The following is a 26541-nucleotide window of genomic DNA, read 5'->3' as shown; positions in this document are numbered from 1 at the left end:
AATTATCCTATTAATGATATTATTATTAAAAACATTTTTATACTCATTATCCAGTAATATACATAAAATACAATACTTTATGTTAATTTACAAATTAAAATTGGAGAATGTGTTACAACCTCGCGTAATTATTCTAATTTAGACAATCTGTGTATTTCTAACACCAAGGAGTAAGTAATTCACGCGGTACAATATAGAGAAATGGATAAATGTTGATTTTAATTGTTTAAAATTGTCTCAGAACAACTATGATATATATACATATATACAGGTAATAATAAAATATATTAATAAAATATAATAGTGAAATATATAAGTAAAATATACAATTAGGATTTTCCTGTTTAAGAGTGTATCTGTATGCGTCAAAATACCAATGAAATTGCGGTCACCAAGAAGTTTCATAAGAACAAGGAACTACAGCAAAACCAGTTAATATGCCCCAGTTGCCACAAAGAAATGCATACCGTTATGTGCGAAGATTATACTGGTGTTAGCATTAAATGTTTGTGAAATATTTATGAAAAATGTCTATCGAAAAATATTATAGCTGCAAAGAACGTTTAGCAGCGATAGCAATACAAGTATAAAACCTCGTTCTAAGTTTCACGAATTCTATTTTCATAGAAAGAGAATGTCAAGTACCATTTCTAGGCTTATCTTATATTTTCTATTCTTAGTGTAACAAATATTTATCTAAAGATAATTATTTAGAAATTATTAATAAAAATGATTTATAATATATAAATTGTATCAGATAAAAATTTATCAAATAGGTGTATGTATGTATTTTGCAGACAATTATTGAATCGTCGCGATACAAAAATAGAAAGCTCATAGTTGCAATCTCTTTTTATATATTTCATATTTTTATAAGAAATGATATTACGTATTTTACAAAACCTTAAATATCTCTTTGCTGATCTTGTTTCAGATAAGTGCATGGCTCGTAATTATTAACTAATAGCTAAGAGAAAATATTCAATGACCGTCAGTATTAGCTCAATGTTGAAGTCCATCATACACGCACTGTTGCACACTTTCTATTACATCCGACGTAACCATGCAGGAGTAACTCATTCTAATACAATCGTTTCTTACTTTACGCGAGACTTTCATATTCCTTGAATTTCAGTCTTACAGCCCTTTTGGTTGCTCGCACTTCAAAATATTGATTTTCTTTATTTAAGGATATCTTATATATTTTGTAATTCGTTTAAATTAAAGAATACCATCTATACTTTCGAAGTATTTTTTCAGGTAGAACAACGTACAATCAATCATCCACTTGTGCTCAGTTAGGAATTAGCCAAGTTCACGCGTATTTGACAATATTTTTCAAACTCGATTTTGTCAGAAATGAAATCTTAATTTTCGTCTTATTTCGAAACGTAGACTCTTCCTCATCCCACTTCTACCATTATTTCATTTATATTATTTCAATTATATATTTCAACTTTTTATAACACAGGATATTTAAGCTTTTATTTTAAATCTCTTGTTATATGTACGAAGCAATTATTAGATTAATTTTATTAGTTTATTGTGAAGATATTAGGATCCATCGTTATCCATAATAGAAATCCATCGTTGATGACTCTTCTTCAGTAATGTTTCATCCTTTTACATTTGAGATATTTCTTACGCAAAAGGCATTGAGCCCGTTTATCAATTCTACTTAGCATGGTACGAGTTTCACAAAATGTAATCAACTGTAAATTAATAAACGTAATAATATACAATACTACTGTAATCGGGACAATTAAGAAATAACTTTTTACTAGGAAATCATATAATGTACCATGAAACCATGTAACCATGTTTAAAATTAATTTAATAATAATACTGAAGTGCATGCAAGCAAAGAAAGGATAATAATAATATATGTATATTTAAAAATAGAAATATGGTACATGTATCTCGTAAAAGATGTACTTACTTTCCACCATATGAGAGAAAATAAGACCGAATTGTTTTGACCCACTAAGGACCAATATTGCATTCACGGAACATCTCATTTACAATCTATTTTTAGATTATTTACATTATCGATTTTGTGCTTTAACGTTGTGATTATGAAAAGAAAACTAAAGAATTTGTTTAACATTTTTTTCAATCAATATTCCTTCTTTCACCACTTTTCTACAATTTCAGAAAATGTTCAAACATTAAAATATTTATAACATCATCATACCAGTTTTTTTCCAAATTATAAAATCCTTCTTTTTATAATTTTGATTTGCTTACCGGACTTCTCTATATTTTCTCTGTATGCATTATTGTGATACATTTCTTTTACCTTAATAAAACGATAAATTATTTTATTTGTACCTCTCAATAATGTTGCGCTTAAGGATGAATTAATCCTTGACGAGATAAATGTGTCTGCCACCTGATTCTTTTTACGAGATATTGGAAAATGAATGGGAATAAAGTTCATTCATTATCAATTATGCATTGCTCAAATTTAACGAATAAGTATATGTAAATGAAAAAGCTGGTTTAAAAAGTTAAAAATACATATGTTAAAAAAATTTAGACATTTAATGCCGTTCTAGACTAAAACAAAAAATTGATGTGCCATAAAAACGACTTTCTCTATATTTCTTATAAAATAAAACGTCTGGGAATGTAAAATAAAACGTCATCGAAGTAAACGAAAATCAGTGTTTGTGAGAATATTTAGTGGGGGAAAGCAATCTGGCTGCCATTCTCCTACCGCAGAAATTTATTATTCAAGAAAGCATAATTTACAATGAAACAACGGAAATGACACGTTAATATACTTTGCTCAATCCATTTCATTAAATTTCTGATTTTCATCAAGGCAAATACATTTTTATGAGAATCGTCAATTTAAAATTATTATCTACAAAAGAGAATATCATTAATACGTGTAATAGTGGAGGATGAAGTCAATTATTGCGTTATTCGTGACAACGTATGAAAGTGATATATAAGTCTTATAAATCCTGTTAATTACTGTGTATCTACCATGCGTAAGAAGTGTATTCAATAAACGTTTACGCATAATTATTCAATACTAAATTAATTCCTCTTTACACTTAGCTAACATCTGTAGCATAATAATCATTTTACTTTGAATCTGGTTAGGGCATGTATATCTAAAATTAGCTTCTATTTTTATAAAACTAATGTACGTATAATGTACACTTGTACATTGATGTTACATAACATCTACATTGAAGTATTACTAAATAGGAGAAAAGTTTATTAAAAGTTTATTAAAACATTTATAATAAATTTATTGCCACACCAAATATAAATGCCAAATATCAATAAGTGATCTTAAATATTACGCTATGTCTAAATCCCCTTTTTACAACTTTCGTACATAGTCAGTCTTTTAACTCCGGTTCATACATTAAAATTACTCGAATATTTCATTATCGTCACACCAAACGAACGACACTCTACGTTCACGTTATAAAACAATACAGTACTTACACGATCTTTATCGCAAATTACATCGATCCCATTCCCAGCACTGGTTGCCGGTATTTTCGAAATAGTAGCTGACATGTTCGAACTTATTTCCCCTTGTTGATAATCGTAACATCGACCACTGACTTAAACGTACACATGCGACGATGATATTCCCGCGACTGTGACCCCGAAATGAATCAACCTGATGACTTCGTTTGAAATTCTCAATGTCACAGAAAATTTCACTTCTACCCCGCGGGCATGCACGACTAACTTGCGGAAAATACACGGCCGGTCGGCAGACGTGTACGTTAATCGTTTATGTACACTGGGTGTATTACGGAATGTAATCAGATAGAAAGGAGTTACTTTTCTCCAGTATCGCGTAACAAGAAAGTCGCGATGCTGATTTTTCAGATCGAAGATTCGTACGTTCGCGGGCAAACTGTACGATCGTAACCGAACCGTTCAACACCGTATAAAAACCCGAACGACGAAAACCCGAAACGAAACCCGTACGAAAACCTGGTGAATATTACTCGATCGAATAAATAGTACTTAAAGAGAGGAATTCACGTGCATACACTGGATTACAAAATGATGTTAGTTTGACGGCGTACTAAAGCGGAATACCTACCGGCACAGCAGTGAGTTTGCTAGACCGATCATACAAGCTGATCTCCCTCCATCGTTTCACAACTGGTCGTACGGAGATACCGGTACAGAGAGCCACATTTTACTCGTCTCAAATTTTATTTACACCCTTTAAGGATGCGATGGTTAGAAATTCAGCGCAGCATATTGTTTATTAAATTAAGAAGTTAGTAAAATTCAAAGAAGCGGAATTACAGTGAATCGCGATAGTATTTGAACACTTACCATAGAAAATTTTTGTGTATATACTGCTTGTGTTATATAAAACATTTTGAAATTGTATTGGGATTGCAATGAGACACGATTGTTGTGATTAAATTGGTCATATTTGAAAGCAATCTGAAACTTTGGCGGCAGTATATTCGCGCACATCACTTAATTTAATGCCATAAGCATATGTATATTTTGACGCAAAGAAACTATTTGAATATTTATCGTATATTTCATACGTCTGAAGCTTAGATTGAAATATATAGGGTTCTATCGCTGTCACATATAAATCACTCATATTTTGTTTACCCTATCCTGTTCTATGTACTTGTCTGCGTCGATCTAAGACATCTGTGCTGAGTTTAAATTCCGAGAATCAGCAAATCACTTTGTAACATCAAGTTTTTGGTCTTCTAAATACCGTTTTACGACACGTGCAATGTGCTTTGGGTTATTATCTGCCACATTACGATTTGTATTTATTAGATAAAACACTTCTACCAAAATAAACATTAAATTTCTAAGGAATTGTTACTACTACATCGGTTAAAATTAAAAAATATAAAAAATGACCTAGATATCTACCTGGACTCACTTAAGACGGTGTATATATACATGTACATATTATATTTGAAATCTTAGATCTGTCCTGCTTTCTCTTACAATTATTTCCGGTACATTAATGTGTTCCTGTCTAATTGTAAGAAGTGTTAATAAGATGTTATTCATTCATGAAACAAAGTGAATATCTTACAACCATACTACATTTTTTTTTACTCTCAAACTACGTAGATACACGTAAGACTTCAATAATAAATTTATAACAACTTCAAAATAATATAACTTAATTTAACTTTCAATTACATATATCTTCACTATGAATTACAAGAAATAGACATCTTTTATTTTAGCACAATATATTTCTAGTTAATATATAAAATTTTTAAGTGAATATAATACTATTAATATTTTCGAAGTACATACTATATGTATATATTGTAATAAAAATATATGTATTTTACATTTGTTGTCATTTATTTAATCTAAATAATCTAAATAACTTATAATACAAATATATTATATATAATTGTTACAACAGTTTAACCAATTAAAACATCAATGTTTCGAAAACAATAGTCAATTATTACAGTAATTCAAATATTCCCGCTTGCGGTATCGATCAAGTGGGAAGTACAACATATATATATATATATATATATATATATATATATATATATATATACGTATATAAATATGTATATATACCGTGCAATGCAACGAAAGTGTTGCTTTTAAAATATGCATTATATTTAACTACATAGATTTGAGGAATTTCAGCAAAGCCGCTTGATTTGAAAAAAATTTTAAAAAAGCTTAATATAAAAAGTGTTATAAAAATTAATTACTAGAGAAGAATATAAACTTTTAACTTTTGTAGATAACCTGTTGTTACCCACAGTAAATATAAACGTAATCAAAGCATAAGAATTTTATTGTAAATGAGTGATTCTGCATAAATTGCACTATTGTACAAAACGTTAATAAGAGCACCTTGAAGAAAGGAAGGAACTTTGTCTTCATATAAAGCTTATTTTGATTTTAAAAGTTAACTAAAAAGTGAAAAGCAATAATCAATTGAAAATGTTTAAATTTTTGGTACATCTAAATGTCTATTTTGCAAATAGTGGTATTATTGAATAGAAATATGTACACTAATATCTTTTTTAGATAACCTTAAGCATTGGGATTTATGCTGGTATATATATAAGTCAAAACTATGAGGTATGTTTTAAAATTGTCATTTCTTAATATACTTTAATTTAATATAATTTAATATATCCTTTTCCATCGTATAGTAAAACTCATATTTAATAAATATAAATGTTGATTTATTACAGATACCTCGTATAGATGAGCCTACTAAGATAATAGAACGAATAAAGGAAATTACAGATGAATATAGAAAAAAATAATTAATGATGATTTATCTAATAATACTATTATGTTTGTGGAATACGTTTAATCCAGTTTATTGTACATATACGTTTATATATATAAACATGTAACACAATTTGATTTGGTTTGATTTTAATAAAACATTTTATGTAATGAGTGAATTTATAATTTACATATAAAGTAAAATGTATCTAAATTTACAGCAATTATTTACTTTAAATGTACATATTACATCTTTAAATAATTATATCTTACATCATACATATATAAATCCACCACTAGAATATTCTAACCGTGCTTGTGGTTCTACAAATGCTAACCAATCGGATGCATGTGTTGGAAGTAATCCCATCGATTGACATTTGTATAATGCTAACGCAATATTTACCAATTGTCCCAGAAAGTACACAAACTTCTGTCCAAAAGCATGAGTTCCTTCTATTACTTTAAATGCTAAAAACAATTATTTTTATGATGAGCATAACTGCTTGTAATAATTTATTTTAATTTACTTGATTACATTTATTTTAATTAAATTATGGTTGCTCTATATGAAGCATTTAAATGTGTAGAGTATTTCAGTTCTATATAGATATTTTTGTTTAGGCACTTCAGATTAATTTCTGTTAAAACCTTTAATAGGTTTAGCCTGTATTATATATATTTGAATGTATATGATACTAATTTTTTATTTATTATAAAATATATGTATGTAAACATAACTTGATATACTTACTTTGTTGAAGAGTAAATAATGCTTTCACTGGTCTAATTATTAACATACCAACCATCATAATAGGAAATATTGATATAGAATTACCCGCCATGTACATTATAAATAAATTCATTGGAACTTGTTTAAGAGGACCTAGGGCTAAATCCCATGATTTCTTAATTATCAAATGATTGGAATCAGATTCTCTAATTGAATCGACAGCATGAAATAAAGCAACAGCAGGTGTATAACCTGGTGGTGAAGCAATATCCACATTTTTTTCTTGTTTATTCCTACAAAAAACGCATATTCAGTTACATCATTCTGTTCAAAAATTAATTCTCTGACAAATACAAAACCTATATCTACATTAATATAAAATAGACAATAAATATATAAAATGAAAATCATCATTATCATAGTTTAACATTCATTTTGATTAATATCTATAATAAATATTCTAATGCTTGAATTGTTTAATAAGATGATATTAGTACAATGAGAGTGTACTAAATAAAGTACTGTATTCTAACCTCTACATTTTTAAATCATTTAATTATCTAAAACTATTGGAAAAACCACAATTTTCATCAACATATTTATTTTTTACAGCTTAATTTATGAGATTATATAGATTATATAGATGTATATAAGTTAAAAAATGATTTCAGTAAGTTATCATATTAAAACAAACTACATTGTACATTGAAAATATACTTGAATGATAAAGTTACCAACTTGTGAGCGAAATCCAAAGCCCATTTAGATCGTTTTATATTTTGCTTAGCTGCTGTCATTATTATTACATATGTCTACACTTATTATATTATGTATTAATATAATTTGTCTGCTCGTTGCTACAATAATATAAACGTACAGTAGATTTACACTATACAATGACAGTATACGACATCAATCAAATGCTAAGTTCGTCAAAAATCAATTCTAATCGATTGTGAAATTTCAATATGTATAAAATTTAGTAATTAAAATTCAGCATTATAAGAAAGAGACACGTATTACTGAAATATAATAAATAAAACGATATTAGAATTATGGCATTAAAATTTGACATACTTATCACAATGAAATAATTTGAAAAAAGATTAAAATCGTAATCATATTTATTTTAACATCTCACGAAAAGTTATTAACATTAAGTAATTGTTATGTAATAAATAAAAATTATGTTTAAATGATATTAAATGATGAAATAATAATTTTAATTATTTCCGTCTTAAATACCAGAAATGAGCAGAGCATTTTATATACAGAAGTAATATTGATAGAGATATGAAATTAAATTTTAATTATGTATATATTTCGATTATTTCTTTTTATTTCTAAAGGAGCAAATTAAGAATGAAATATAAGAAAAATGATAATATATAGTACAACTTTTATATTTTATTTCTTTTGTTAAATTTGCTTCTACATAGATATTGATTAAGAAAATTTGATAGTTCAACTGCAATTGATAATATTGTACTTCATGTTTCTTTTACTTACTTAATATTTTATTTTAAGATGGAAAAATGTAAAAGTACTATAAATTCAAGAAATCAGCTTTTGGGTTTAGTCCATGAAGATGAAAATGCTTACAGCAAAAGCTTCGTAAGATTGTGTTTTATTAGTAAATTATAACTATTTTTTAGGTAAATATTTTATTCGATATAGGTTTAGAAGCATGAATGTAAAATTAATAAAATACAGATTCGAGATTAAAAAATGTTTTCACAGTCAATTATTTTTTACGTGGTAAATTTATAAAACATTAATGCGTTATTTTAAAAATAAAATAACAGAATATTGTTTTACTAAATGTTTATGTATATATGTATCTTATTATTTGTTATTTATAGAAAACCTCAACATCTAGCATTAAAGAATGTTTTACAGAATATTCTCTAGAAGATAAAGTTGAAGCTTTGAGAAATATATTTGTTCATAATGAAAGACATACACAAAAGTTACCACCGATCATGAGCAATATACATAATTCTAAACGAATAATTGATGTAAGACTGAAATCTACTATAACAAAATCTTTTTTATCATAATTTATGTTTATTATAATTTATTATATATAATTATATAATTTCCAGAATTATATGTTTTTAATATTTGTAACTTTTTCTTATAAATAAAGTTTGATTAATTAATAATAGTAAAAATCATCGTTGTGCAGTAAATATAAAAATAATGTTTAATGTATTTTACAAATAATTCAAGGTGAAAGAATGTTTACAACCAGATGAAGAGACATCATTTCAAACAATTATTTCTGAATTAAGAAATACTGTTATGAATAGTTATTGGAATAAAGAAGTTGGTAAAACACGTTACCAAATTTCAAATCTACCAGTGGGTATAAAACCACTGGAAGTAACCTTTGGAAAAAAGCTTAAGTCTGGTATAAAATATCACCAATTAGTATATTTATAATAAAAAAATATAACTGCAATATAATACATACGATTTTGATTATTTGCCAATTTTTGTAATTGAATAAAGTTTATGAAATATTTTCATAAAATATTTTCTACTAATTAGGAGAAACTATGGGTGAACTTCTTAAACAAGAAATAATAGAAAGTGATATTCCAGAACAGAATATTTTTGAAATGTATAAAAAAAGTCATAACAGTTATTTACCTGCAGAACAAGTTAAAAGACAGTATGAAATAATGAAATCTATCAAATGGCAATTATTAACTTACATACTACATAACTTTAAATTAAATTTTCAGATATAAGAAACCATTTGATCAAAATTCATGTTTTGGAAAATTATGGAATGCTAATACCAAAGGTGAACGACTAAAAAGACTCTTAACATGGATTATTGCAGATCCAGATCATTCACATTCTCATATTGGTAAAGTAAAGTAAGAGTAATAGCTTCACTATAACTAGTTACAATGGTAGGAATAAGTATCATTGTAACTAGATATAGTGAAGCTATTAATTATGTTATTACTGGAAAATCATATTATAATTATGATAAGAAAAAGTAGAAGAAACGAAATTTCTATTTAAGACAAAAGTAATATAAATTATGACTAACATCTTTATGTTAAATGAAAGAAACATCATATTAATTTTAGAGAAAAGTAGATAATAGTTCTTCATTTTTAATGTTCCAATTATTTGAATGTTTTAGAGATATCATGAATATAATAGATGATAAAGTATATGAAAAAAAAGGAATATCTGAAATGTTAAATATTTTAAGTGATTGTCCTATAAATAGTGAAGTGGTAGTGCAACAGGGCTATTTACAATATATAAATAGTTTACGTCTGAAGTTGAAGAAACATGTTCCAGAAATTCCATTTTTAGATATTTATGAAGATTTATTATCCCTTGATAAAGTATTACATTAATCTTATTTTATTTTGCTATCTGTATAAAACTTGAAGACAAGTTTTATATTAATTAAAGTGATTTTATATATGTTCATAGGATTATACAAACATTTTATCAGAAGATAAAGTCTTTTCTATTTTAGCTAAATATAAAATATATATAAATAAGACATTTCTAACACCTATATTAGATCTTCTTCAAATACGTAAGGAAGAGAATGTAAAGTATGAAGAGTTATTAAATCTCTTAAACTGGAAATATGACTTTCCTACATTACCAAAGATAGAAAGTAATGTATTTTTTAGAATTTTTAATTTTTCCATTTATTTGTTTCATGAATTTTAATTTTTACATGGTATATACATAAATAATATGTTAAAATACACATATTAGAATACTTTTTTTAATAACATATCATTTTTCTAAATTATAATATTTAACATTACTGTCTAATATTGCATCATTTTTTCAGAAATTCCTTCAGAATGTCAACATTACAGTACTACGTACAATACTACAATAGGAAATATAGAAAGCATAGATATTACAAGTTAGTATGTTCTTTATATATTTTAGATGAAATAAAAGATATATAAAGATAGACAAAATTTCATTTTTGAAAAACATAAAAATAACATTCTTCAGAAAGATGTATTTTTACTTTTGCCTTCTTCAATAAATTGTTATATTAATTCTTTAAGTTAAAAAATATGTATTTCAAATGTAGATAAAATAATATTAAAAATATTATGAACATTAAATCATCATGCCAACAATATCTCATTATTTTTACAGATATTCCAACAGCAGGAATTTCTTATGTAGATTTGGATAGATGTACTGCTTACAGTCTTATACTTCCAAATATTTTTACAAAACATGGTCTTATCCCAACAGATCTATCTAGAGTATGTTTGAAAATAATTTATATAGTATTTGAAAAAATTTTAATTTTATAATATAAATATACATGTTTTGTTAATTATATTTCAAATAATAGCTTCGAAATAAGGAAGAAATAAAAAATATTTTTGAAGCTATTGGAATCCGATTCCCCAATAACACCTTCGATTTGCTTTGGAAAAAAGGACAAGAAAAAAGCTATACAGATAATGTATCCATAGAAATTTTTGGAAGTTTGCTTGATCAATATGATGATTTACTTGATGATAAAAATAATTAAAATCTATAATTTAATACTGGAATTTAATAAAATATATACGTATATAACTATATTATACGAAATTACAAAGTATTTTTTATAGCATGTCTACATAAACATATATTTAGCTAAATTACGTTTAAATATTTTTTTAATATCAGTTACGCGAATAATTATTTTAGTAACATTTTATATGTATATATATATTACATATTATTATACAATTACCTTAGAAACTGGTATTCAATTCAGCAAGTAATATTTACATAAAAATTTCTATTAAAATTAATATATATACACATGTAAATCATTCTTATCAAATATTAATATTGTGGTTTCAAAAACTTTGGTTTTTTTGGTGATTGTTCATAATCCTTACGTTTTTTTAATAATTTTTCATATTTATGTTCAATCTTTGTCAGTTTCCTATAATTTTTCCAATTTTTTGCCAATTGCTCATCTGAAATATCTACTTCTTGTTTTTCTTCCATCTCCGTATGTTCATCATTTTGTTCCTCTTCCATGAATTTTTCTATTTCAGGATTCATTCCTTGAAAACTTACTCTGCCATCGATTAACTTCTCACAGAAGATATAACTAGGTTCAATGATAAATCTTTCTCTTAAATAAAAAGTAAACAGATAATTTTAATCTTTTTATGAAATACATATTCGTTTTATTCAAAATAGATTGTGATTATAGATGTACATATTGCTTTATTTTGTCATGTAAAAATTACGTTTATTATAATAATTGTTAGTCGTTACTGTGCAATTACTAAGTGATATAAATATTTTATTTTACATATCTATTGACAAAGTATAATTATTAAAAAAATAATGGGATATCCAAATACTTATGTGTTAAGTTTAAACTTGTTAAAATATTCGTTTAAGAATTGAAAAAAACTTACGAATCTTTCTTCATACGTTTCGTCAGTTCATTTCCAAAATATTCTTCACCTTCTTCATGAAATTGCTGTTTCTCTACTTTTTCTTTCGTCCGTTTCATAAACTAATAAATAAATAATATTCATTAAAATATACAATTTTATACACAATTTTATACAATTTTGTTAACTTACTTTCATTTCTAAAATACTTTTTGATAATTTTGCTTTGTTAACACTCATTTTTGTTTTTCCTTTTTAAATCAAATATACAAAATATAAAATACAATTGTTATTTTTGTAGTTCAGATTATATTTCAATGAAAATATGTGTAATAATGTATTATGATTATAAACTTCAGTATAGCACGTGGTTATTGTTACAATGTACAAAAAACGCGGAGCCGTATTTTGGATATGGTGGTACCATCTACCTGGTAAGTCAATAACTAACAAGAAATGAAATTTTTAACTGGTAGATGACACCATTATATCCAAATAGGGAACATTGCACTAATTGCGTGTAATTAATTATTTACGAAGGAAATTGAAATAATATTACACAGCGGTGACTTCTGACAGTTAGAGTTTTAATTTAATTCCTGAATAGTTTAAGAACTCGCCTTGCGGACTAAGAAATTTTATTTCTCAATTTCGTTTCAAAGAGATTAGTTCTACCGTTTTACTGCTAGGTGGTTATAGTGTTTCATGACCCGCTAACTGAATGATTTTTTAAATTTCCTTCTAATTTTGAAACTAGGAAAACTGTTTAAATAAAACTAATTTCACTTAATTCTTTAGGTTGCAAAATTTCATTTATGTACTCATAAGCTGAAAAATTTTACTTAGGAGCCGAAAAATTTGGTTTTGATTCTACTTACCTCAGCCAACGTGCACTATATATTTCAAATATATTTACATTTGAATCTTTTTATGAAATTATTTGAAATTGAAAACAAAAAAAAATGTCAACTATTTTAAAAATTTTACTATGCTTCTACATATAAATATTCAATATGAAGTATTTATTACTTTTAGTCTATGTAACTTTAGAATAACAAATAGATAATGTAACAAACAATTGAAACATAAATCATAATCTTTTATAGTCATGTATTGGATTATTTAATAACGAATTGAAATTACTTTTCATGATTTTTATTTACAGATATTAAAACTTTACATAATTTTTATATTATATTGAATTATTAAATATTCATTAACTAATGTTGCTAATTCATTACTCTTTCTTCTCTGAATTCTTCACTTCTTTGTATTTAGCTAAAATACAAAAAAATAATAATTACATCTTAACATAACGTTTGAATGTGAATTATTGAATGTCTGGTGTAAAAAGGAAATGTTTATTTAATCAGGTAAAGGAAATATTTATAAAAGTAAATAAGGATGACAATAGGCAGAGTACCTATGTGATTATACATCTACTTAATCAGAGATTTTGATTTCTTTGAATTTTGTACTCTTATGGGAGAAGTTTCTTTTACTGTTACTAATTCATGAGAATTTGAATCTCCTTTATTGTGATGAAATGAGACGTAATGAGCTTCTGATAAATTATCTCCTTCAGATCTTCCAAAGACTAAGACACAAATTTTTGTAAAAAATCAATTTTAATATTAAAAAATGCAATGCGTTACCGTTATGAAAAATCTATTATTACTAAGTATCTTTAATATAAATTTCATGTTCCTCTAAATTTTTGTAATATTCAATTTTGGAGATTATATTCATCTAAAGTTAAATATGTCATAGAATACATTGTACTGTACAATGGCAAACCATATTAACATTATTATTGTGTAAGGTACAGGAGGAATGATGCAATAAAATAATTTTGTTGTTGCATCCTACCTCCACTTTTTCAGTTGTATTGGTTGATACAGTTGTATCGCTCGTTTCTTTTTCAAAAAGTCGAGCTACCATACGAAAATATTCTGATTCAAGCACACTTTTCAGTAATGAAAATTCATTTACTGAAATTTCCTTTTTGTTACTATCCCCTGGTTTCACTGAAATTTTTAATACAGCATTGAAATTTATACTATACTTTTGTATTATAAGCACATAATGTATTACATAAGATACATTTACAACACATTTTTTTTATATAAATTTCTGTATTTTTTTACAAACGAATAAATATGTTAATAATTTAAAGACTTTAATATAAAAAGTGTCCTAAATTCAATTTTAAAATAGAAACATCATTTTAGTATTAATAATAAACATTATTATGTGTGAAAGAGTTCATATTGCTTGCCATTTGTATGATTAATACATAAAATAAATAAATAGATTTAAGATCATATTAACAGTTGTGTAGAGCAATAAAAGTATAAAGTAATATACATACCACCATAAATGAAATTGTAACTAATATTTCCATAGTGTTCTACTGTGTTTAATGCTTGTTTTACTTCTTTGGGGAAACAAATACATCCAACAATACTAGCACCTGTAGTTGTATAAAACAGTCTTTTTAATATGCCTCCTCTGAGACTCAATATTAATCCTGATAAACCACCAACACCAACAGCTTCTATTCGTGGCCAAATATTGACATCATCTTGGAGGTAATCAACTGCAACTGAAATAATATTACATTTTATTAATATTAATAGATTTGCATGCCATAGCACGTTCCAATTATATGAAAGTATTTCTAAATTTTGTACTACACATACATTTAAGATTTTCAAAGGTACTTGAAACATCATGGGAAATCCTGTCTAATGTAACTTTTATCTCCCTTACTGATTGACGTACTTTTCTAATATTTTCTTCCACAATAGAAGGATATTCTATGCTATAAAAAATTAATCATAATGGATTGATTATCTTCATAATGTAGTGCAATGTTTTCTTATAGATTTTACTTCTTAAAAAATGTTTAAAGATAATGAATCTATATTTTAGATAAATCACATTTTCATGAAAGTCCTTTAAGAAACAGGGATAAAAATAATGTTATCAATATGAAATTACTTGCGCTTTACCATGGCATCTGCTTAGAATACCCATCATCAATAGAATAAATGGGTAATTCTGATGGTTTTATTAATTTCTTTCCTTGTGTTTCATTACTACATGGCGTAGTATCTTCAGAAGTTGGAGGTTTCATTGCCGGTACTGCAGCACATAGCCCACACGGCATCAAGAATTTCTTGAACAACTTCATGTAAATATATATTTGATTTCTGTTTTCCATATTAGTAATAATATTTAAATTACTTTTGAGAAACTGTTTGCATTTATTAGAAATAAACAATGTTTAATAGTAATTAAGAAGCTATATTAAACATTTCCTTACATTCTAGTATTTATTTAATTTAATAAATGTAACAAAAAATATAAAGTAAAATGAAATGAAAGAGAAATCATAAAATTAAAATAAACGATAGCGAAAACGTCATGTTTATAATTACCATTATTCGATACATTTTAAAATGCGATTTAATGATAATTTTCTTAAGAACACGTAATTCCTTATAAACAATGCTAGAATGTTTGAAATAATTTATAAAGATATCCGAGCATTATCAAAATTAGGAATGAATTATAATTTGGCACTGTAGAAAATTAATTCTACAGGCCAAAGACGAAGGATGCGACATCTAAGGTTACCTTCAGAAGACGCAAAATTATGAAATATTTAAAAGAAAACAAAAATGATGAAAACATATGTACATATTGTTAAATATTTACCCTGTTCAAATTTTATTACCATCGAATAATGTAATTAAAATTTATTTAAGTAATGAAACTCCTTTTTTACTGAAAAAATAAATATTTAAAATATTCATTACTAATATTGCTCTTAGTAAAGTAAGATAAATAAATATTATCAATTTTTAATATTTATATTTAAACTTAAGTAAAATAAATGCAAAAATATTAATTTTAAATATTCTATAGATATTTTAAAAGTACAAATATGTTCCTAGAAATATAATTCAATTACAATATATGTATAAGGTGTATGTGTATATACTTACCAAATTTATATTCGACTTTAACCAAAATTTATGCAAAAACGACGTAGGACTTAATCACTAAAATCAAAAATCTTTGTACATTTTGTACTTACATTACTTCATACAAAATTGACATGATGTTTCAAGGCTTTGTTTATGCTGTCAATTGTAAATATTCGTAACAGTTTAAAAAAAAGAAAATCGGAATGTTGTATAAATTTTATTTTTTTCTGTGTTATATGTTGTTATAAATAATACAAACTACAATGAGTTTAGAATTTTTTCTTCCTTAAAAATTAAGTATTTTGCAATTCGTTAATTAATACTTCAATAGTTATAATAAATTGCATTATAGGAATTATTATTTAAATACATACTTTTATGCCAGTTCTTCCAAATTCTACTAACACACGTGGTTGATAATCATCGCATCGATGAATTGGTTCTCTGCAAGTTATATCTCTGCCAAATATATTTCCAATAGTAGATTCTAAAAATCTGTGTACGTAGTTGTGCATAACGATCCCAAAAGATAATGTATAATTTCACTACTTAATTTTTTAATTTTTACGTTTCGTACAAAATCGGAAGTATTTAATGAGTCATTTTTATATGTTTGTGTATATGAATTTCTGTTGTTTTCACATATATTGCCAATTTGTTTGAAAAAACATGAGCACAACTTTTTTTCTTTGTTACTGAATAAAATATTTTGTTACGTATTTAAATTTTACATGAATATTTTGAGTAGGAAAAATATTCTTTTTATTTTTTAATTTTATTAGAAATTTTATAAAATAAATATTACTGAAAAGAAGTTTGTATAATTTTTTTATTTTTACATATATCATACTAACTTAATTTGAAAACATGAAATCTTCTAAAAGTTTAGGAAAAAAGCTTTTTTCTTACACATCAACTAAATTCCTTAAAATTAATTTGTAAACATTTCACGAAAGATGTCCATTTCTTTAATTTAACAAAAAACAATAGTTGAATACAATCTCAATATACATAGATATATGTTTTTAATGTATTGAGTTGTCTGGAAAGTTTGTGCTGTTTTCGGTAGGTGACATTACAACAGATTTGAATATATCAGAATAATTTAAAACAAATGACATGTGTCCATATTCTAAAAGATGATATTTCAGGCATCTTTAGAAAAGAGTTTGGTTGGAATATATTATATATAAACTTTTGTTAGTTTTATATGCTCTTAAATATGGAAGGGCAAAAATGTCACACAAGTAGCAAACAAGATAAGCGCTGTTTATGGTAACGGTGTTACATCAGAAAGAACTGCGCGGTAGTGGTTTGCTAGATTTAAAGCTGATTTAAATCTTGAAGGTCAAGAATGCCCAGGTAGATTCTCCACCATTGATGAACATCAGATCAAAACATTGGTCGAGAATAACCTACACTATACATGTGAATTAGCAGAAACGTTAAATATACCAAAATCTACTATTCACGAACATTTTGTGAAGCTTGGCTATATAAACCGTTTTGACGTATAGGTTCCCCACAATTTAACAGAAAAAGATTTGATGGATCGCATTTCCATTTGCGATTAACTCTATAAACGCAACGAGAAACACCATTTTTAGAGCAAGTAGTGACGAGAGATGAAAAATACACTATTCATAATAATGTTGAGCGATAAAGATCCTGGAAAAAGCGGAATGAATCACCTTTAGCCACTCAAAAAGTTGGTTCTCATCCGAATAAACTTATGCTCTGTGTCTGGTGGGATTGGAAAGAAATTCTGTATGAGCTTTTCCAAACAACCAGATGATAAATTTGGAAAAGTATTAATCGCAAGTAAACAAATTACAGACAGCAATTGAACAAAAATGACCAGAACTATCGAATCGGAAGGGTGTCTCATCGGGACAATGCACGGCCTCTTGTGTCTTTGACTACTTGACAAAAGCTGTTGAAGCTTGGTTGGGATGTGCTACCCCACTCACCATGTTCAGCAGACATTGCACCCTCAGATTTTCAGCTATTTAGATCATTACAAAATTCCCTTAATGGCAAAAACTTTAACTCTTTGGTCAACCTGAAAAATCATATTGCAAAGTTTTTTGCTGAAAAACCTAAGAAGTTCTGGAAGGATGGAATATTCAAGTTGATTGAAAGATGGAGGAAGATTGTGGAACAAAATGGCAGCTATATAATTCAATAAATGTATATCGAAATTTAAATGTGCTACATCTGAATTTTTTTTAAAAATTAGAAGGAACTTTCCAAGCAACCCAATACATAAATAGCTTTATATACGACCATAAATAGAATTTAGGAAAAATGTATTAAATTATAAAAGATATAAAACCAAATTTATTGAATATAGAATTTGTGATGAAAATAGATATAAATTTCTTATTAATATTTTAAATCTATTAAAAATTTTTGATTGATTAAAATATTCTTTGAATTCATGTTTTCTGTTCATTCAAAACAATACTTTATAATAATATTTTTCATTTTAAATTAAATTGTTCTAGAAGTTTCCTATTTTTTATAACAGAAACAAACATTTTTTCACTAACAAACCATAATCTTCTTGCTAGTGCGGGGTTTGATGCAGCTTTTGATGGATCACAACGATAACAATTACTGAAATAACATCCAGTTATCCCTTCCAATTCTGGTGCACTTGCGCAGAAAACTGGTGTACTAGCAGCTTGTTGCTGTATGATTTGAAAAAAAATTGTAATTACGTTTTCTCAAGTATTCTGTTTTAAATAACTGATTATCTTACCAGTGATTTTGTAAAAGGTCGTACTAGCATAAACATTAATCGGAATATCCATGAATAACGACATAATGAAGAAGAAACCATATTACCAGGATGACAACAAAAGACATTTACAGAAGGCCACCGGTTTGCTAATTCTTGTGCAAATAAGATATTACATAGTTTTGAATTATTATATGCTTCCATAAACCAATATTTATATGGTGGAGGAGATAAAGTTAATCGATGAAAATCTTCTTCTTTTCTTAAATTCGAAAATCTATTGGTAAAAATAAGATATCATATATCAATTTTCATTACAGAAAAAGAAGAAATTTGTTATTATATAATATATGCAATATTATATTTATTAAAATGTTTTAAATACCTGTGTGATTCACTTGAAACTATCACTACTCTGGAATTATGACAACGTTGTAGTGGTTCTTCTAATAAAAGAGTAAAGTAAAATTGAGAAAGATGATTTACTTGAAATGTTGTTTCAAAACCATCTTTTGTAAGTTCATACGGAATTCCAAAGACACCAGCATTTAAAATAAGGATATTTAAAGAGCTAAAAATGTAACAGTAATGAATAATGTAATGTAAATATGGTAAATTTGTTATGAAAATATATTGCTATTAATGATAGTTTTACCCATCTAAGCATACCTATATTTTTGCTTAAATTCCTCAGCTGCTTCTTTAACACTATATAATGATGACAAATCCAAATGTAATGTTTCACACATAACACTTTCTCTTTCTTGTTGTATTTTTTGTACTGCTTCTGCACCTTTTTCTAGATCTCTACAAGCTAAGATAACTTTACATCCATGTAGAGCTAATGATCTAGCTGTTTCAAATCCTTAAAAAATATAATTAGGTAGAGAAAAATAACATACTAAATTGTCTATAAAGGTAGAATTATTGTTGATTTGATCTGAATAGTATGAAATGTATGTAACATATATACCTATCCCAGTATTGGCACCTGTAACTATGGCAAGTTTACCCCTTAAGTCTCGACCATGTAAAACAGATAATGCTGTGCTACTACTATCAAAACGTTGTCTTATAGGCTGTGATGATTCTCTATATTCTGTAGCAAATGCAAGGCGAGGGTCAGTATATGTTGTTGTATGATTCGTATGATCGACAAATAAGACTTGACCATCTTCTGACACACGTCTTTCCCATCCAGACGGCAGTTCTTATTGATAAATAACATTATCAAATTATATTCATAACAGTTAATGTTTGAAACTTGTTAATAACTGCATAATTATATATCATCAAGTTCAAAAAGTACATAGATGTAAATATTTAAATATCAAAAGTACATAGATGTAAATATTTAAATATTATAAATTAATATGTACTATGACATAAATAGTTAATTAAAAATTTAGATTATACATATATAAAAATTTATATAGTAATATTGTACCTCCCCCAACAGTTTTTGTTCGACCAGTTCTAGGGTGTGTCCATTGTGTGCCCTTTGTATAATGACTAAAAACAAAATAGTATTGAGATTTACAAAATTACATTTTACAGATGTATTATAGATAGATAATTTTATATGAAGTCTTAAGTACTGGATGTAATACTAGGTTTTATTAATATCTATAATTTATATCATAATAATAACAATAATAATATATAACGAATACTATTATTTACTTTACATAGTAGACATTTCCATTAGGAGTTGTCATTTCTTCCCATCCAGGGGGTAATTCATCTTCACTATCGGATTCATTTAAAATCATCTTCTTTTCTTCTTATTTTATACTAATTTATATTCAATTCTTTATCGCCTTACTTGGGTTTACTGAGTACGTATATGCTTATACCATGAGTCTATAACGTATATCGATTTATATCATGTGTTACCAACAATATAATCAAAAAAGTACATAACAAATAACGGTTTATCTGATGTGTTACCAACATTATAATCAAAAGAGTGAATGATAAAAGAAAATGTTTTTTTGAAATACAGATATTATATAAAATACTTATATATTTACCTAAAGAAAAAATATTAAAAGGGTATAGTTATAAACATTTTAAAATTTGTTATCAGATATGATATGACTATTTTGCTTAATTTTATGTTATCTTATTTCATATATATTTAAATATACTACATATATACATTGTATATGCCTGTGTATTATACATTCATGATTCGTTAAATTTTAATTTGGAATAAACAGTAAGATCAACTATCTATTAACGTTAAATTTTTTGCATAAGTAAAGTGTAATTTTCAATGTGTACGTAATTTATATATTAATAGAAAAATGTTGTTAGATGTTTATAATAATACGTATATATATAATAAAAGACGTATTATCAAAAATAAAATATCGAATAACAATTAAACATGAAATTTAAAGTACAGAAAATGAACATGTATAAGCTTACACGTACATTTGAACTTTTAAGATTCCGTTCTGAATGAAGTTAACTGCGAGCCGCACCCGCAGTTTGCGTACAATCGATAGCAGATTTCATTTCTGTCAAATGGATAATGGCAGCGACGGCAATTGATATGATGTTGCAGAGCAATGGGTTCCAATCGAAGAAAAAGGAAGATCCAGAAAATAAAGACAACTTATGGTATGTGTAAAAAGTTTGCTTTCGAAATTTTTTTAATATAAAACATACATATTGCAGTAGGCAATTGCAACGTATAAATATTTTGACGTTCGTCTTGCGTGCCACACATTAGAAGCCAGAGAATTAGTCATTTTTAATAATTTACTTTATTTTTAATTGTCTCCTTTTATACAGGTCCTCTATTTTGGCTGAAGTACAAAATAGTAGCAGTAACAAACTACCCTCAAACAAGAATATTCTTGTCTTAGGTAAGTTTGAGTAATTACTTTCCTTCATTAATGCAAGATTCTGAAGATATGTGTATGTGTCATGCATAAATGTTATGTATTATAATGAGTGTCAAATATAATGTTTATACATGTAATTTTGTTTTAATGTTGCCTGTAACATATGGTTGCCTATTTGTTTGATTTTTTTATTTGACTTGTAATTTGTTTATTATCTTTTATTAAGATTTTTAAAATTAATTTTACATATTCAATGATAATAATATAAATGTTTATGACATATATGTTATATAATAAAGCTGTTCACTAAGTATTTAGATTACACATGTACATAGTAGCAAGAAATCATTTCATTTATAGGTGATAATGAAAGTGGGAAAACAACACTCATTGCTAAATTACAAGGCGTAGAAGATCCAAAGAAAGGTTCTGGTTTGGAGTTTGCATATATTGATGTCAGAGATGATTATAGAGATGGTAATATCAATTAAGAATTGATAATGTTTCTAATTATAACAGGTGAAGAGTAATGAAGTTTTATTATTTAAATTTTTTACTCAGATCAAACAAGATTATCTGTATGGGTATTAGATGGTGATCCTGGTCATGCAAATCTGTTAAGATTTGCATTAAATGCAGAAAGATTTCCACATACACTTGTTATGTTAGTTGCTGCAATGACAACTCCATGGGCTATCCTCGATCAACTTCAATCCTGGGCTGCACTTTTGGGAGATCATATTGACAAATTACCTTTAGATAATGATACTTGGCAACGATGCAGGCAATTTAGTAAGTCATATTTTTAAATTACTTCTTTCATAGTATGTATTTCACATTGTTACATGTGTTCATTTAATAATAAAAGATATATTAATTACATCATTTTTCAAATTTCCAAATCACTTTTTATGTGCTTAGATGTAAAAAAGTGGCAAGATTATACAGAACCTGGAGATGAATTAGATCCTGGTAGTCCTTTAAGGCGAACTAGTCGTAACTTAGATGACGATACAATGGATAATTTACCACTACCAGAAGGAGTACTTACAACAAATTTAGGCCTAGATGTTGTTGTTGTTATTACCAAAACTGATTATATGTCTACTCTTGAGAAAGAACATGATTATAAGTAAGTTCATAATATAATTACCATTAAAAAATATATAATTGGTGGTAATAAATTACTTTATTTGTTCAATAATTTTAATTTTTTATAGGGACGAACATTTTGATTTTATACAACAGTGGATAAGACGATTCTGTTTGCAATATGGTGCAGGATTGTTCTACACATCAGCAAAGGAAGATAAAAACTGTGATTTGCTTTATAAATATCTTACACATAGAATTTATTCTTTACCATTTAGAACACCTGCTTTAGTCGTCGAAAAAGATGCAGTTCTCATGTATGTAATTTTAATTGAGTAAATATTTGTATATATTTTTAATATTTTAAAGATGTTCCTGTTTACAGTCCTGCTGGTTGGGATAATATGAAAAAGATTAGTATTCTTCATGAAAATTTGCAATCAATGAAACCAGATGATTACTATAGAGATGTAATTGCACAACCATCAACAAACAGAAAAGTATGTGTTTGTACAGATAAATTACTTTTTTAATATTAAGGACTTTACAGTAAAATATTATTTTACTAATTAGTGTGTAGCTAGAGAAGTAGAAGTACAGGCAGAAGAAGAACAAGCTTTCTTAGCGAAACAACAAGCCGCATTATTAGGTATAAAAGATCCAACACGATCTCCAACAACCAGGAATCAGGCAAGCACTGGACCAGTTATTCAGGTTATACCATTTATAATTGGAGCATGCTTGTCATGTTACATGCAGTTAATAATCATTCAGCATTGAATAACAATGTTGTGGCTAATTTATGTATATATATCATGTATTCATGTATGTTATCATCATATCCTCACCTCTTAACAGATAATGCTTATTCATATTAAAAATATTCTGACTGTAATACCCCGAAAATTTTGACTTTAATTGATGTTTGAGCGAGTGTTGCTTTTTATATTCTTGGGTGTAATTATCTGACACATAGCATTTACATTTCTTATTCAATTTTTTGTAAATTAATATTAGGATCATCGAGCACTTTTTTTGCGTTGACATTAAATCAATTAGATCAATTCATGCATTGCTTAGTGTTTATATATTCTTATGTTTAGGTTAGTAGCTTCTCATTATATAATTATAAGATAATATTGTATCTTAATAAACTATATTGTGTTCTTTTACATTTTAGAATCTAAGCTAACAATTAATGTTAATATGTGTATTTTGTTAGATTTACTATGCAGAAAAAGCATATTTGCATACATGACTATTTCATACTTTGACAGGCTAAATTTTAATTACATATTCCATTGTTCAGTAACTTTGTGGTGAATGAGATCACTATGTGTTTTTACAGTGGACAATCAAAAGCATGTTCTAATCTTTGTGGTATGATCTGTTATGAATATAACAGAAAATACCATTTTGCAAATATTAAATATTTTTTATACAGGTTGCATCACCAAATAAAAAGTTGGATCCCAAAGGTACTGGATCTGCGCAATCTGGGGAAGGTGTTCTAGCTAACTTCTTCAATTCTCTTCTTCACAAAAAGACTGGAAGCCCTGGATCACCAGGTACTGTAGGTACGAGTCCGATAAAAATTGGTAAGTTTTATAATGCATTATAAGAATGTAGTATATTATGAATTTTCATAACATTTTAAAGTTAAAAATTTCGATTTATTGTTTATTTCAGATAATGCATCAGTAGATAAAGCAACTATGTGTAATGATGCAGCAGTGGAATTAGATCGACTTACTCGAACGAAAAAAATGTCTCCTCCCAACTTAAATTCATCATCTGAATGTTAAGGAAGTATATTTTCTTTGCGACCCATATTGGGAGTTAAGTATTGAATTGTAAATCATAAATATCAGTTCCATAATAACATTTTGAGGATAATTGAATGACACTGAATATAAAATATATTTGTGTGATCTTCATCTTCATTTGTAATGTTTGAAACTGATACAGAAATTATTTTTATCATTTTGTATTAATAATATTGCAATGCATGTACTAATTTGGTAATTTATAATGATCTAAAAAGATTTTATTTGTATTTATTATATTTTATGTCATTTATTATGATTTAAGATTTTTGTCATTTATTAATTTAATACAGTTGTTTTAAAAAATACTCACAACTTTTAATAACTTGTCATAGTTATAAAATACTTACAAGAAATTTTTAATCAACAACTAATCATATTGTGCAAAGCACAAATATTCAGTCGAATTTATTTAAATAAAATATATACATATATAACAACGTATTAATATTTTATGAAATTTTGTTATAAAATATTGTATCAATTTATGAAATGAAGCACAATTGTATAATCTAAAATAATTTTTTCTTTAGTCTTTTAAAGTTATAATTTTCTTTAGGTTGTAGATTGCACATTTTTTATTTATAATTATAATTTGCACATTCCTAGTGTTATGGTTCTTTTGGTATTAAGATTTTTGACGTAGTACTAATTGTTTGTTATGAATGTGCAACAAAAATTTTAATTACACTTGAATGGGTCGCAAAGAATTGGAATTAATTTATAAGAACAGTTGAATTTGATTCAGAAACGAATATGTTACTGAGAAACAGAAAATAACGAAATGTTACACAACCTATCAATGATTTTGTTTGTTATATCTGACTGTCAGTAACAATACAAAATTACAGCTAGAGAGTTATTGAATTAACGTAATTAAATATTTAATATAGTAATACATTCAATTATGCTTACGCACATGTCCCTACAGCTCGTTATAGTAAATTATTTAATAATCATCCATGAAGGATGTAAGGATTTTTTTACTGCTCTTCAATGCTTTCATTTCATTTCCTAATAAATAAATAATTCTATTTATACAATATTGTTCTCGTTGATAAAAGTTGGCTGAATAATTTTCTCTTGTATTCGGTCTAATTTATAAAGTGCCGTTACTGTAACGTAAATGGGCCATACGAATGTGTGAGATAGTATTTTATATGAATGTTAGATTTAGAAGAGATTTCTTAACCAAGGACACGGGCTTGTCTTTGGTTTGAAGATAATTCGTGGTATGAATTTTGGAGTGTACGGTTACAAGGCGAGTGAAACTTCTTTGTCAACTTTTAAAAGAATTTTATGTAAAAGAGAAGAATCTGTAAATTCAGTTATTAATGTGGCTTTTCTGTATATGAAGTAATTAAAATTCCTGATCAAAAATAAATAATTTTTCATAAACATAGAGGTTATTGTTATTACAGCAATATACCGCAATCAATTTTTTGTAATTTAAAAAAGTTAAAAATATTTGTATCTTTAAAATCTTAATTACTTATTTTACATTCATTTGATATTTTTATGTTTGGTACTAAATATTTAATGATTTTAATGACATGAAAGAATATCTATATTTTGATGTTTTTAGTGAGAAATAGGAAGTTCTATTAAATTAATAAAATGTTAAT

General features: G+C 26.4%; 7 protein-coding genes and 1 long non-coding RNA gene across 11 annotated transcripts in view; 3 read left to right on the top strand and 5 right to left on the bottom strand.

Moving 5' to 3' along the window:
* Fatp1 (Fatty acid transport protein 1) overlaps positions 1 to 4078 on the bottom strand; it is a 33552-nt gene extending 29474 nt beyond the window's left edge. Inside the window, exon 1 of the mRNA XM_069113476.1 lies at positions 3469 to 4078. Coding sequence (XP_068969577.1) covers positions 3469 to 3543 — 75 coding nt within the window. The 5' untranslated portion in view covers positions 3544 to 4078. The remainder of the gene's footprint in view (positions 1 to 3468) is intronic.
* A 1472-nt stretch (positions 4079 to 5550) lies between these two features.
* LOC138180058 (uncharacterized) lies at positions 5551 to 6293 on the top strand. The gene is made up of 3 exons (XR_011173191.1): positions 5551 to 5967; positions 6040 to 6093; positions 6210 to 6293. It is a non-coding gene; the product is annotated as an uncharacterized LOC138180058 (long non-coding RNA).
* An 89-nt stretch (positions 6294 to 6382) lies between these two features.
* EMC4 (ER membrane protein complex subunit 4) lies at positions 6383 to 7920 on the bottom strand. The gene is made up of 3 exons (XM_069113486.1): positions 7721 to 7920; positions 7004 to 7275; positions 6383 to 6720 (listed from the first exon to the last, which is right to left on the bottom strand). The coding sequence occupies exons 1-3, from the start codon at positions 7777 to 7779 to the stop codon at positions 6524 to 6526; spliced, it is 528 nt and encodes a 175-aa protein (XP_068969587.1). The 5' UTR covers positions 7780 to 7920; the 3' UTR covers positions 6383 to 6523.
* A 196-nt stretch (positions 7921 to 8116) lies between these two features.
* LOC138180053 (EF-hand domain-containing family member B) lies at positions 8117 to 11549 on the top strand. 2 transcript variants are annotated; one of them, XM_069113479.1, is made up of 10 exons: positions 8117 to 8596; positions 8845 to 9000; positions 9215 to 9395; positions 9536 to 9659; positions 9733 to 9870; positions 10146 to 10356; positions 10448 to 10640; positions 10824 to 10901; positions 11147 to 11259; positions 11352 to 11549. In XM_069113479.1, the coding sequence occupies exons 1-10, from the start codon at positions 8510 to 8512 to the stop codon at positions 11532 to 11534; spliced, it is 1464 nt and encodes a 487-aa protein (XP_068969580.1). In that variant the 5' UTR covers positions 8117 to 8509; the 3' UTR covers positions 11535 to 11549. The 2 variants fall into 2 exon arrangements, with proteins under 2 accessions (XP_068969580.1, XP_068969581.1); XM_069113480.1 differs by having other exon boundaries at positions 8117 to 8740.
* On the bottom strand, positions 11151 to 12856 carry Mpp6 (M-phase phosphoprotein 6). Its single transcript, XM_069113487.1, has 4 exons — positions 12598 to 12856; positions 12427 to 12527; positions 11742 to 12134; positions 11151 to 11254 (listed from the first exon to the last, which is right to left on the bottom strand). The coding sequence occupies exons 1-3, from the start codon at positions 12643 to 12645 to the stop codon at positions 11837 to 11839; spliced, it is 447 nt and encodes a 148-aa protein (XP_068969588.1). The 5' UTR covers positions 12646 to 12856; the 3' UTR covers positions 11151 to 11254; positions 11742 to 11836.
* Positions 12857 to 13544: 688 nt separating this feature from the next.
* Mic26-27 (MICOS complex subunit 26/27) lies at positions 13545 to 16033 on the bottom strand. The gene is made up of 6 exons (XM_069112817.1): positions 15849 to 16033; positions 15420 to 15595; positions 15108 to 15229; positions 14777 to 15010; positions 14275 to 14432; positions 13545 to 13683 (listed from the first exon to the last, which is right to left on the bottom strand). Exons 1-6 carry the CDS (start codon positions 15861 to 15863, stop codon positions 13666 to 13668), a joined length of 723 nt encoding a protein of 240 aa, XP_068968918.1. The 5' UTR covers positions 15864 to 16033; the 3' UTR covers positions 13545 to 13665.
* A 2694-nt stretch (positions 16034 to 18727) lies between these two features.
* Wwox (WW domain-containing oxidoreductase) lies at positions 18728 to 21028 on the bottom strand. Of its 2 annotated transcripts, none has more exons than XM_069112815.1 (7): positions 20827 to 21028; positions 20591 to 20655; positions 20117 to 20353; positions 19813 to 20008; positions 19529 to 19714; positions 19165 to 19420; positions 18728 to 19093 (listed from the first exon to the last, which is right to left on the bottom strand). In XM_069112815.1, exons 1-7 carry the CDS (start codon positions 20913 to 20915, stop codon positions 18884 to 18886), a joined length of 1239 nt encoding a protein of 412 aa, XP_068968916.1. In that variant the 5' UTR covers positions 20916 to 21028; the 3' UTR covers positions 18728 to 18883. The 2 variants fall into 2 exon arrangements, with proteins under 2 accessions (XP_068968916.1, XP_068968917.1); XM_069112816.1 differs by having other exon boundaries at positions 20117 to 20242.
* Positions 21029 to 21614: 586 nt separating this feature from the next.
* Positions 21615 to 26314, top strand: Dlic (dynein light intermediate chain). 2 transcript variants are annotated; one of them, XM_069113483.1, is made up of 10 exons: positions 21615 to 21771; positions 21946 to 22019; positions 22359 to 22475; positions 22560 to 22790; positions 22920 to 23130; positions 23219 to 23407; positions 23476 to 23590; positions 23664 to 23780; positions 24535 to 24688; positions 24780 to 26314. In XM_069113483.1, exons 1-10 carry the CDS (start codon positions 21683 to 21685, stop codon positions 24893 to 24895), a joined length of 1413 nt encoding a protein of 470 aa, XP_068969584.1. In that variant the 5' UTR covers positions 21615 to 21682; the 3' UTR covers positions 24896 to 26314. The 2 variants fall into 2 exon arrangements, with proteins under 2 accessions (XP_068969584.1, XP_068969583.1); XM_069113482.1 differs by having other exon boundaries at positions 23664 to 23804.
* Positions 26315 to 26541: the final 227 nt, after the last annotated feature.

This window comes from Bombus flavifrons, chromosome 5 (genome assembly GCF_040668555.2).
Source record: "Bombus flavifrons isolate JBK064 chromosome 5, iyBomFlav1_principal, whole genome shotgun sequence".
Classification (NCBI taxonomy): domain Eukaryota; kingdom Metazoa; phylum Arthropoda; class Insecta; order Hymenoptera; family Apidae; genus Bombus; species Bombus flavifrons.
This window is presented reverse-complemented; position numbering and strand designations above follow the sequence as displayed.